The sequence below is a fragment of the Microchirus variegatus genome, assembly GCF_963457635.1.
Source record: "Microchirus variegatus genome assembly, chromosome: 1".
Lineage (NCBI taxonomy): Eukaryota > Metazoa > Chordata > Actinopteri > Pleuronectiformes > Soleidae > Microchirus > Microchirus variegatus.
The window spans coordinates 3467394-3480074 of record NC_139802.1 but is presented as its reverse complement, the minus strand read 5'-3'; the positions used below and the strand labels follow the sequence as shown (position 1 = coordinate 3480074).

At 40.9% G+C, this 12681-nt stretch overlaps 1 protein-coding gene across 1 annotated transcript; it reads left to right on the top strand.

Annotated features, from left to right (window-relative positions):
• Positions 1 to 1921: 1921 nt before the first annotated feature.
• Positions 1922 to 11844, top strand: tars2 (threonyl-tRNA synthetase 2, mitochondrial). Its single transcript, XM_083900440.1, has 18 exons — positions 1922 to 2059; positions 3798 to 3979; positions 4076 to 4190; positions 4375 to 4496; positions 4783 to 4891; positions 5366 to 5430; positions 5544 to 5622; positions 6063 to 6209; positions 6326 to 6424; positions 6909 to 7078; positions 8116 to 8278; positions 8759 to 8896; positions 9703 to 9780; positions 10353 to 10453; positions 10962 to 11063; positions 11155 to 11227; positions 11332 to 11446; positions 11593 to 11844. The coding sequence occupies exons 1-18, from the start codon at positions 1943 to 1945 to the stop codon at positions 11733 to 11735; spliced, it is 2118 nt and encodes a 705-aa protein (XP_083756566.1). The 5' UTR covers positions 1922 to 1942; the 3' UTR covers positions 11736 to 11844.
• Positions 11845 to 12681: the final 837 nt, after the last annotated feature.

The window sequence follows — 12681 nt, the reverse complement described above, 5'->3', positions numbered from 1 at the left end:
GATGTTCCCATGCAAACGTGTTGAACAGATGCACTGTAAAAAACATATTCACTACAGTGTTGGCACAACATCCGAGATGCGACACAAAGTCTGTTACCACTCTCTGTAAAGTGTGTGTTTGTCGTCTCCGCAGTCGCAAATTGCTAATGATCCAAACCCAAGTGTGGTGTGTTTATCAAAAAAAAGCTAAATTAACACACCAACCCAGCACCTTCCAAGTTCAACACTTCAGTTATCCCTGTAAATAACTTCTTCATTTGTTTGACAGTTTTGAGTTTGAAAAAATGACTGAAGATGTGTATCTGTGTACATTTGATAAGTTTAATTGCTATTACTGCTGTTCTCATCAATGATGTTATATCACTGGTCTTTGAGTGTCCAATCCTTTCTGGTGTGACGCACACATCCTGCAGCAGTTATTCTACACAGTGACTATATGCACACACATTTATGATTTTTCCAGAGCATATCACGTTATTAGAACAAAGACTTTTTTTATTTTTTACTTTTCTTTGGTTTCTTATATATTTAACTTTGTCTATTTTTCCTCACTCTTAATGTGTCTTTTCATTTTGTGTATTTGCACCGCTGACTGTAAACAGTTGGCACACTGTCCTTATTTGCCATTTTTTTTTTATTACTTATTCCCTCTGCAAAGACCTCAATTTACTGCTTTGAGAATACTTTAATTTTGTTTCCACTTAACATTTGCATACTATAATGTGCACAGGTAATGGCCATATTTTCTAGATGTGATTTAAAACTTTAAACGAAATGTCTGCTTTACACCATTGAACACAATACGAAAGCCAAAGTTACACAATCCAGCAAAACCTAAATAATAATTTTACATTAAGCATTTCAAAAAAAATGTAAGCACGTGTTTTGCGTCCAGCTACACTAGACATTTATACAAAGACTGAGACAATTTGGTCTCTGCCAGCAGTTTAGTTATACTGTACCTGCACCATAAGACAAAATAAATTAAGCTCCATGTCTGAGGCGAACAGGACCATGAAGTGAAGTCCAACACATGTATGCACCGTCCTCGTTTGATCATGGATATAGTGAAGTACTCAGAGTTTAAAACTGTGCAAATGCCTAGTCCTTAGTTTAGAGGCTTAACTGTATTGATATCTGGACCTTACTTATGGTCCATAATCTACCTAAGGTGTTGTGGCGCCCCCAAGTGGCAGTTCAGTGGAACTTCAAGTCACGATTGAACACATTCATGTCTCCATCATAATATACAGTATCCCTGTTGCTACTGCACAAATGTTGACTACTGGAATGATTCACACCAGAATAAAGCTTTATTCAGGTTTAGACGAAGTAGATTCCTCTAAATCGATGCAGACTAGTTCATAGTGCTGTTAAAAACGTCATTTATTTCAATGACATTTCAGAACATTTGCCGTTGTTGGCATTAGTAGGTGGATTTAAATCATTTAAAAAGGTTTAGTAGAGGTTAAGCCAATCACTTTGCACGTAGCAGTTTACTAATAGACTGAATTGAGACTTCGGTCAGTAAATTAGCAGACTTGAGACGCAGCTCCATCGGGGAGTCGTTGTTTTTGTACTTTTGTTCAGGTGCAGGGTCTAATGTTGTACTGTCGCAAACTTTGCGTGGTTTCCTTAAGACCTGAGTACGTGGTATTTAACGCAGTGTGTCTGTGCGTATCTCCACGTGATGTTTTTGGTGATAATTATCATTCTCGAACAGCACAGCGTACCTCTCCGTCCCGGACGGCGTGTATGCCTCTCCCTTGCGGAAGCGCGGTCTCGCGTTGACTCTCACGAGCGCGCACGCTGCCTTTTGTGGCGGCGGCGGCGGCGGCGTCACGGTTTTCCGGCCGTGACGTCACTAGTTGCGCTTCTCCTTCGCGCTTCCTGTACAATGGCCGCTCGCAGGGAGGTGGACAGTAATGCCGGATATTAGTAGATGAACGCGTGTGTTGGGAGTGTGTACAGTAGGATGGCGGTGACGCAGCTAATACGACTGTTAATCTGTCGACCGGCTGCGCGTGCGACTCTTCACGCGCACAGGAGTTACAGCAAGGTGCCCAAGCTTGTTATTACTGTAGTGAAGTAACGGCAGCTAATGTTAGCTTCAGCTGTGTGTGTGTGTGTTCTTTCTCTTGTTACCACGTAAGGACCTTGTGGTATAAACACTGACCTCGTTAGGACATGTAGTCCTCATGGAGACCAAAACCTGGTTCTAATAATGTTGAACCATATCCAAATTTAGCAGTCACATTGTGAATTGTAGTTGGATTATAATTAAGTATTATTAGTCATGGTTACAGTGATGGCTTTGAATGGAAGTGGATATCAATGCAGTGTCCGAACCAGAATAGCTGCACAATTCTCTCTCTGTGTGTGTTGTATTTGTTGTCTTTTTAGGACCTTTTCTTGTATAGTAAACACTGACCTTGTCAGGACCTTAACTCCTCATGGAGACCAAAATCTGGTCTTAATGATACAGAGGGTAATATTTGAGAAATAGGTGAAATTTGGGGCCGGGATTTGAATTGTGGTTAGTTGGAAGCAAGGGTTAGGCAGGCACTAATTATATTTAACATTAGGGACAATGCTTTGTTTGGACTGTCCAAATGAATGGAAGTGGATGTTTACATGACAGATACTCATGTTTGCTTGTTTGTTCTGTTAGGAATGAAGTTGACATTTTGAGTTGTGATGATAAACATACCCCCTCTCCAGTTAAACTGAGATTTACCTGGATTGAAACACATTTGCAGTTTTGCAGGACATGTTCTGACACATGGTTCTGAGATGGACCCTTTCACTGCTATGGTTGATCTCTCTTGAAATTTACTCCATAAACAGTTTACTGATTATTGATAATAATAAATACACCGTAGAGGACAATTGAATGAACAAACAATATCTGGCTTAGAAGATGTTGCTTTGAGCTCTAGGACATTTTTCACAAATGCCAAAATTTATTTTCCAGACAAAACCTTTTCAGTCCCTAAATCACCTCAGATTAAAAATATAACACTTTCATCTTTAACGAGAGAACGCACTCACTCTCAGAGTGCTAACGTCTGCCACATCCATTCAGTTGACCACAGTGTCAGTGCACACTTATTATTCTCCATAGTCCAAGGCCAAAAACAACAGTCTACAGCTACAGTGTTTGACACAAGGCAAATGATCACTGAAATCCTTGAGTATTGCATTAATTAGGTCATGGCTTTCAGTATTGCATGTGATATTTAATGTTATGACTGTCATAACATACAATATGTAATGTTATTTGGGAGCTGGTGATAAAAAAAAAATACTGTTGGGAAAGTCATGAAGGTGATTGGCAGAGGCATTTTATTGGTTTGTTAATGATTGAAATAGTCTTTTCAATATTTTGTATTATTATTATTGCTGAAATGCAGCCAGTACACTGAAGAAAAGACAAAACCTAACCCATAATAATAATAATGAACAGGGGTTTTATTGAAGGAACTCTGTTGGTAGGGGACAAAGTTGCTAAGGGAAAGTATCATAACTTGTACTATAAGTAGTATTCATATTAAATCATCCACCCTATTAAAATATTACTATACTATATGTTAATCAAATACAGCATATGAACTAAAGACAATGAGCTAACATCCTCAGTGAACCCACAGGATAGTTATTATTCCTTTAAGTTGAATTGTGTATTAATATTAATATTAATATAATCTTGCTGTTCCCTTGCTTTTATGTTGTTTTTTTTTACTTCTGTCACTCTTTTTCACTTCTTGTGATACTTATCTCTATCTCTCCGTGTCCAGCTGCAGGTGTCCCCACTGTTATCTGAGCGACTGCAAATCTTCGAGTCACTCGGGGAGAGACGAGGCAGTGTGAAGAGGGCTGAAGCTTTAGAGAAGACCCTCAGCATTCGACTGGCTGGTGGACAAACTGTGAAAGGGACAGCTGGAGTGACTACACCACTCACTGTTGCTCAGAGTGTTCGGTAAATACACAATTAATTCATACAAATGTGTCAATTTAATGAGTTTGTTGTGACTGAACTATTGCTACAAAACTATGATTGTGTGTGTTACGGCAGGTTGAAGGGAGCATTGGTGAGTAAGGTGAATGGGCAGCTGTGGGAGCTTGGACAACCTCTAGAGGTCGACTGTGAACTACAAATTCTGGGGTTTGACACAGTAGAGGGAAAGCAGGTAATTAAAAAAAAATCATTTGAGCTTCTATAAAGCGATGTTTTAAGATTAACAAAAAATATCAGCAAAAGGCAATCACTATAATCAACTATTAGATATATAGTTTCATCACAGTTGTATGACCATAAGTGCTGTGCTCACATACTTTAAAGGTTACTTTGGGACATTACTCTCCCTTTCTCAGACAGCCTGGAGGACGGCAGCATGTGTCCTCAGTGGGGTGTTGGAAGGGGCTTTTGGTACCGACGTGTTCAGAGAAGGCGCGTCAGAGCTCGGTTTTTACTGTGACCACCTGCAGAATAACAGGTGAGATGCTCATTCAACCACATCTGATGAAGGATAGTGCAGTAAGTGGAATCTGGGTAGTTTAGATGTTGAGATATGTCTTGGCCGTAGCCTGTGAAATATCATATTACAGTCTCTTTATGTATTTATTTGTGTAGACTACCTGATCTGGAAATAATGTCCGACAAATAAACCATGAGTGTATTTTTCCCAGTAATAATCTGCGCTAGTTGCCATCTCATACAAATGCATCATGTTGTGATAGTTTTGTTTTTGATGTTTTTCCTGCATCTGTCTTAACCTCCAGTGCCTCGTCTCTGAACGACATAGAGGACAGGTGTAAGGACGCCGCTGCCCTCAAACTTCCTTTGTCCACACTGGAGCTGAATGTAGAAGAGGTGCGAGAGCTCTTCCAGGTTAGTTATACCATCATAAATACTACAGCACACACACATAACTGCACACTAACTAACAACTTGCTCGCTAAAAGACCTGTAGGTTGTTGTAACTAACAAAACCTACTGAACTGAGATGATATTGGTTAGTTCAGGTATTTCTCTCTCATGAAGCATATCCTGTATTTCTATTTTGATGTTATTTATCGTATTATTTGCTGGTAAATGTTCAGCTGGACTGAGAATAGAATAAATTATGTGCCGTGTACTTGTAGCACCTTCTGTAACTGAGTGTTTACACTGTATTTTGCCACTGATAATATGCGTAACAGGGACATTCCTCCCTGTTTGGGAGTGTTTTTGTGTTTTGCTGATGATACTGTATTTTGCCCCAGTGTTTAATCTCTGAGCATAGTGTCCTTCCTTCTTGTCTGCTGCCCACGCTGAAGTGTAATAATAGAGGAATGTTTTGTTCTGTGGGTTTTCTGCTTATAGAGCAGCAAGTTGAGGCTGCAGCTTGTCGAGGAGCAGATGAATGGCCCCACCATGACAGTATACAGGCATGTACAGACACATACAGGCATATAGTCCCTGATGTTGGCCTACATGTCAGAGTTTTATGAATTCCCTCTACCTCTAAACCTTTTTTTCCATCCTTTTCTGTGTGATTCAGGTGTGGAGACAGCATAGGGGTCTGTGCTGGGCCCCTCCTCCCTCACACTGGCCTCCTCAAGGTCTTCAAGATGCTTCAGGTGAGCGTGTTTCTGTGCGTTTCCACCACTTGTTTCCTTGATTTTTGTTTTTGCACAGCTGTCATAGTATATAGATGTTAACATTAATCCACACTGGTGGGACAAATTTATCTAATCTCTAAAAATCTGTTTTATTTGGACCCTTTTGGCAAAGTTGGCCAGCGCAACACATGCTGGGTAAATGGAATTTTCCTTGTCTTTATTGATCCAGAGAGAGAGAGAGGGAGAAAAAGAGACATTGACTGGGAAGACTGGAATTTCATGGCAGTCACGCTGGAAATATCAGCAGCAGGATGTTGTGTTTGTCAGCGGCCACTTTCCTGTTTCAGGCCCTTACAAATACGCTGCCATCCATCAGATGTGCTTTCACGTCACTCTCTCATCCTTTCACACCTCTTTGTTTGCTCATTATTTTTCTCTTCCTCTCTGTAACACTGCAGCTTTCCCCCGTGACCCTGGCCAATCAGATGGAGTCATCAGGTTTGATGCGTCTGTCAGGGGTTGCCTTTCCAGGAGTGAAGGACAAAGAAGAGTGGGAGAGGGAGCAGGAGGAGGCGAGGAGGAGGGACCACAGGCGCATCGGGACAGTAAGACAAAACCTGATTAAATTTACAACGGGTCACAAAAGTGAGAGAGGTGAAAATGTGTTGTTAAATGTTTTGCTTTCTTGTCATAAATGCCAGGTTCACATGTTTTTGTGCAGGATCAGGACCTGTTCTTCTTCAATGATGTCAGTCCAGGCAGTTGCTTCTTCTTACCTAAAGGAGCACACATTTACAACAAACTCACCGACTTCATTAAGGTAAACGTACTGTACTCATTTCTTATTCAGAAGTGTGCATTTCAATAATTAAACTGTTTGTCCACAAGCTACTTTTTCCTGCTGATGGTGAGACTGAAGATGAAGGAGTGCAGATATCATTTAAATAGAGAACTTTTCAATAAATAACATAACATTGTATTTAAATGGTTACAATAAGTAGTAAATCAGAAAGTATTTACGCTGTAATATACTGTAGCGGATATGAACTGAAACTAGATAAACCTTTCCGGTTATTAAAACACTTCCTGAATGGGTTCATAGTGTCATGATACCCACATGAACATGACACACACACACTGTCTATACATATATGAACATGTGCGGTGTATCCTGAGGATATACGCGTGTTTTCTGGAAGTGGTCAGGATATTGCTGTTGTTAGTTGGCCATTATTACACTGTTGTGACCGTCTGACCCTGTCCAGCATTCAGTATCACTAATTGTCCTTCCTGACGTCCCTTAGAGTGAATACCAAAGGCGAGGCTTCACCGAGGTCATGACTCCAACTCTGTACAGCACTGCATTGTGGGAGCGCTCTGGCCACTGGGAGCACTACAGCGAGAACATGTTTACTGTGACATCAGAGGGCTCTCAAACCTACGCTCTCAAACCCATGAACTGCCCTGCACACTGGTGAGTTTGTGCAGCTATTCTTGTTTTATGACACTGCGTTGGCCTCCATTCATTTTTGGACACTCAGACCTAATGCATCCCTTAGTCCCTCACCGTTACCATCACAACTAAACGCCAAACCCCCTATGTAAACCTCATTCTAACTCTAACCCCATAAATAATCAACTTCCTGTTTACACCAGTGTGCTCATGCCCAGTGTAACTCAATGGAATGATTTTAAGTCTGTATGGATGCAGATTACTTCTGAAACTGAGCTTAAACACTCAGATTAGAGCTGAACAATTAATTGAGATTTTATGGAAATCACAATACAGCACTTTTTGAATCTTCATATTCAAAATGTGTCAAAATATCATTTTAGATTTATTATTGTCTTGATCTATGCACATCTTATTTTACAGACTGAAGATAACGTGTGTTTCTCACAGAGCTGCACAAATATCACACAGTTATCGTTTTAAATGGAGCTGCAACTAACGGTTATTTTCGTAATCTGTTAATCTGTCGATTATTTTCTCGATGAATCGGTTAGTCCATAAAATGTCAGAAAATGTTAAAAAGTGTGCATCAGTGTTCGTCAAACCTGGAAATGACGATGTTCTTGAATGTCTTGTTTTGTCCACAAACCAAAATGATTCAGTTTTAATGATTTCTTTGTTATGTGGAGCAAAGAAACCTAGAAAATATTCACATTTAAGAAGCTAAAACAATCAGAAATCTTGTTTTAATCATGAAAAAAGCTTCAAACCGATTAACGATTATCAAAATAGTTGCCGATTAATCGATTCATCAATTAATCGTTTCAGCTCTAGTTTTAAATATGTTTTTTGAATGAAATTGAGAAAAGTTACCATTCCTCTGATAAAGGCTAATCATATTCACAATCCCTGAAATAATGGCAATCATATATTTATTCTAAATCATTCAGCCCTAATGCAGATCATTTTTTGAAAATGCTTCTTGTTGTTGTTAATGATACCATAGTAGTATTGATGCTGCCTGAGCAGTGGCCGACTCTTCTTCGTTATGTGTACAGTCTTATGTTTGAGCAGCGTATTCGCTCGTGGAGGGAGCTTCCTCTACGATGGGCAGATTTCGGGGCCCTTCATCGCAACGAGCTCTCTGGGGCGCTGGGCGGTCTGACTCGTGTCCGCAGGTTCTGCCAGGACGACGCTCACATCTTCTGCACACCTGAGCAGGTCTCACACAACAGCACAAGCACGCAGACACTGGTTGTTTTGTTCGCAGATCCGCCGATTGTATCTCTATAGAGTAAAGTGCAGTGACTGGGAGAGAAACTGCAAATAGGACACACGTGGAACCATATCGCAGTGATTAGATGGGCTGTACAAATAACTCGAGACATTCCGGGAGGCCATAGCCTATGAATGAAGCTCTTTGTGCCGTCCAGACATTACACCTCCATATGTGCATCTCTGTGGCTGCACAGTCTGTGTCAGAGAAGACGGCAACATTCTGAAGACACTTGATTGTGCACCTCCAGCCCATCTGTGTGTTTCCTGTTAATTCACTGAGATAAAAGTCACAAGATAGTGTCAGATAAACAAATTCATACATTAAATGTAATTACACTGAATTACAGTAAGTTTACACTGTCCACACTCCCGGCTATTGAATCACACTGTTTTTCTTTTCTTTTTTTCATCCTCTCTGTGCAGCTGGAAGAGGAGATCGTGGCTTGTTTGGACTTTGTGAGGAGCGTGTATCATGTGTTTGGCTTTTCTTTCCACTGTCTCCTCTCTACACGGCCTACACCGTGCTTAGGGGAGCCTGAACAGTGGGATAGCGCAGAGCAGGTAAACACACAGCATTCACAGACACTCCATCATGTTGTGTTTTACCCAAATGCAAACATATTTCCACCCAATGTATACATCCTATAGGCTGGACCCGGTTATTCACCCGTTCAAGAAAAAACAAGTACTTAAACAAAGTAATATGGTGTGATAATATTTAAAATATGAGGGGTATTTTCTCTATGTCGGGCTGCTGGGGACATGTATATCTTTAAATCCTTTGGATGTCTTTTAAATAGGCGCCGCAGCAATTCAAGCTGATCCAGTCGAGTTTAATTGAACATTGTGGTTCCAAAGTCCCACAGCACGCACACACACACACATTCTTGTACTTGCTGCATACTGAGGACCGGGTTGCTGACAAAGTGAAGACCAGCATGTCCACTTGAAAATCAACACAATTACAAATATCTACTTCATGAATGACATCTATAAAGAACTACTCGGTGCAGTACCATAACATGTCTGCAGGTGGAGCCCCAGAGCAAAACGTGTGTGAAACACCAGGGCTGGAAAATGGGTTTTTGTACCAAATTGAGGACCTAAAATCAGAGTATAGCATGTTTACAACCTAAGGAAGTGATTTGAATGAAAACAAAGTGAGGACGGGCCAAAATGTCCTCACGCCGTAAAAATGACCTCACTTTGTTGGTTAAAAACCCTCACTGGTCCTCAGTATGCCGCAAGTACAAGAACACACACACACACACACACACACACACACACACACACACACACACACACAGTGTCTACTATTCGGCCTACTTACTTGCTGTGCTCTATGTTGTGTGTGTGTGTGAGCGTAGCAGTTGGAGAGAAGTCTGCAGCACTTTGGTGAACACTGGGAGTTGAATCCAGGAGACGGAGCCTTCTATGGACCAAAGGTCAGTTGAAAAGAAAGGACACTGATTTACACACACACACACACACGTGAGTCACTTTGACTTACGACAATACCCATACATCGTTTGTCGTCAACAAAGAGAGCGCGACACAAGCAACTTTGTGTGGCTTCTGCTTTAAAGTCCACAAGGAAGGGTTGTTTTTTTAATAAATAAAACGATTTGTTAACAATCGAATGTGGCATATAAGTAAAGGATGACCTTGGTTTTCTTTGAGGCACATTCATTTCTCACATTTAGTCACACAAGACATTTATAAGCCCGAAGAGGAAGTGACTGAGCTCATGTGGAGGCGAGTTAAGTCAGGGTTGGAGCAGACGCCACATGAACATGCTCTAGTCTATGATATGACAGTTTCTCAGAAGGTTTCTCAGCCACAGTTTAGCTATAAGCAGCTCCTGGCAACTCCTTTGTAACCATGTCTGGGTCAAAGAACTGCACGTTGTCACCAGCAGCGTTTCAGACTTGAGATTTATAGATCTTGGCTGGAAAAGAGAAGTGAAGCCTGATACTGAAACAAACACACACACACACATTCTGTTTTTTTTTCATAGATCGACATTCAGATCAAAGATGCCATTGGAAGACAACATCAATGTGCCACAATCCAGTTGGACTTCCAGCTGCCCATTAGATTTGACCTTCAGTATGTCGGGTGAGTCAAGTTTCTCCATTTTGCCTCTTAGTCTTATAAGCAATCCAACATCTGCACTGATTTAAATGTGAACTCCATTACCATGAGCTCATCTGTTTGACCATCCCCTCGTTTGATGCTTAAGCTGCACATGTAGCTTCACAGGGGCTTGATTTAGTCGTGAAAGGTTTATCCTCTTGAATTTATTGATGTGGACAATTCACGCGCTCAATTACTGACCTAAATCATGATTTGCCCCATATTTGTGTTTGATTGTGTAGTTTAGGAGAGGTCAGTATTGATGTTACATTGTTATTGCAATAGCTGCAATTTTACATTTCAACATCAGTATCTGTCATTATATAGTACATTTCTCAGATAATCCTGAACATACGTACAGAAGAAGGCCATAGACCATAAAAAAAACCCAATGTTGTCGTAAAACAGCCTGACGTATTGATTTGCGTTGTTAATTTCAGAGATATTAAAGGATAACGACCACAGCAGTAAAACTTTTTCTCTCATTCAGGCGAGACGGACAGTTGCACAGACCAGTGATGATCCACAGAGCCGTGCTGGGATCACTGGAGAGAATGATCGCTATACTCGCCGAGAACTTCGGAGGGAAATGGTGTGACAACCATCACATGAAGTCACATGCGTTGTATTTTCTCGCTGTAATACACTATAACTTATCATCTCTCCATCTTCTTCTCACACAGGCCGCTGTGGTTATCGCCAGCGCAGGTCATGGTCATTCCTGTAGGGGGCAACAGTGAGTCTTATGCTCGGCAGGTTAGTCAGTAATGATGAGATCTGTGTCAGACATCAGCAGAACAAGTGTACTTTCTGTCTGTCGCTATTAGCAAGTCTAAAAAGAAGTTCTCTCTCCTGTTAAGGTGGCGCTGCAGTTCCGTGAAGCTGGCTTCATGGCTGATGTGAATGAAGATCAGGGCGCGACCTTAAATAAGAAGATTCGCTCTGCTCAGTTGGCTCAGTACAACTACATATTTGGTAAATATGCATAACTTGATACCACAGCCAGTCATTTCTTTAAAATGAACTACATAAATAAAACTTCCCTTTCATTTACTTTTAACCGTATAATACTTCATTATAACTATGAGCAATCTTGATTTTGTGTTTTTTCCTCTATCCAGTGGTGGGGGATAAGGAAAGTGAAAGTGGAACAGTGAATGTGAGGAGCAGACGGGGTAAACAGCTCGGGATGAGAACAACAGAGGAGGTGCTGACGTCTCTCACACAACTACGAGACTCCAGGAGCAACCGAGATGAGTTTTGACGAATATGTCCTGGAAATAATGAGTCACTGATGTAATTAATGTCTGTTTTACACGCTCCAGCTGTCTCATTTCACCTCTGTCCAAAGCGACCGCTAAGATTTGTAATAAACCCATAAAAATCAACTAATTTGTGTCCTCCACTCCTCATTCATTTGGCCATTAATATGATTCACTGATTATTCTGGGTTGTAAAAAAAAAAGGACAGAGAAGAGATTTAAGGCTAATTTAAGATCGGTATCGGTTGAATGTTAACATTACTCAGCGGCAAACGCAGCTCGTTCACTGAGATCCATTAAATGTGCAAGACCTCCCATTATATAAGGCTGTGTCATGATATCAGAATAGAAAAGTGGGCATATCTTTAGAAGACTGGAAGAAAGGGAGGATACGGAGGGGGATTTGACTAAAATAGGAGAGGGAGACGCCATGTCGGGCCTGTGTGTTTTCATGTGTGTTAAGTGGAAACATCCAAGTCAAGGTACAGGTCAAAGGGATTTGAAGTTTTTCCTTTTTAATTGAACCAGGGCAGCAGGACGGAAAAAGACATCAGTCACAACAGTGACACGGAGGGCGAGGGAGGTGTTGGCTCAGAGGGTAAACTTGACAAAAGGAGCTGCTTCAACAAAGCCGATTGTGAAAGAGTTTGAGTTTGGTTTTGGTGTATTTAGTTTAAAAAAGGTGAGGCAGGTTCATGATGAGACATCCATGCAGATCACAGACTTGAAGTCAAGCTCAAGTGGCAACAGTCTCTGAAACCTGTACCTTTAGTAAATATGAAGTCGCCACAGGAATGGTTTAAAGGAGGAAACAATCCTAGTATCTCCTAAAAAGGAGATCTGAGGTCCAACAATATGATTTTAATGGGTAAGTTTTTTGGGTGATATTCTGTACTTGATTGAACAGTGATTGAAATGGCTGGTATGGGGAACAATTCAGTTATATCA

What these genes read in the sequence shown, in the direction of transcription:
- tars2 (XM_083900440.1), top strand. Translation starts at nt 1,943, where the DNA reads ATGAACGCGTGTGTTGGGAGTGTGTACAGTAGGATGGCGGTGACGCAG. An exon ending in GAGAACTTCGGAGGGAAATG is followed by an intron (nt 11,064 to 11,154) that starts GTGTGACAACCA and finishes CTTCTCACACAG; the next exon opens with GCCGCTGTGGTTATCGCCAG. An exon ending in TCAGTACAACTACATATTTG is followed by an intron (nt 11,447 to 11,592) that starts GTAAATATGCAT and finishes TCCTCTATCCAG; the next exon opens with TGGTGGGGGATAAGGAAAGT.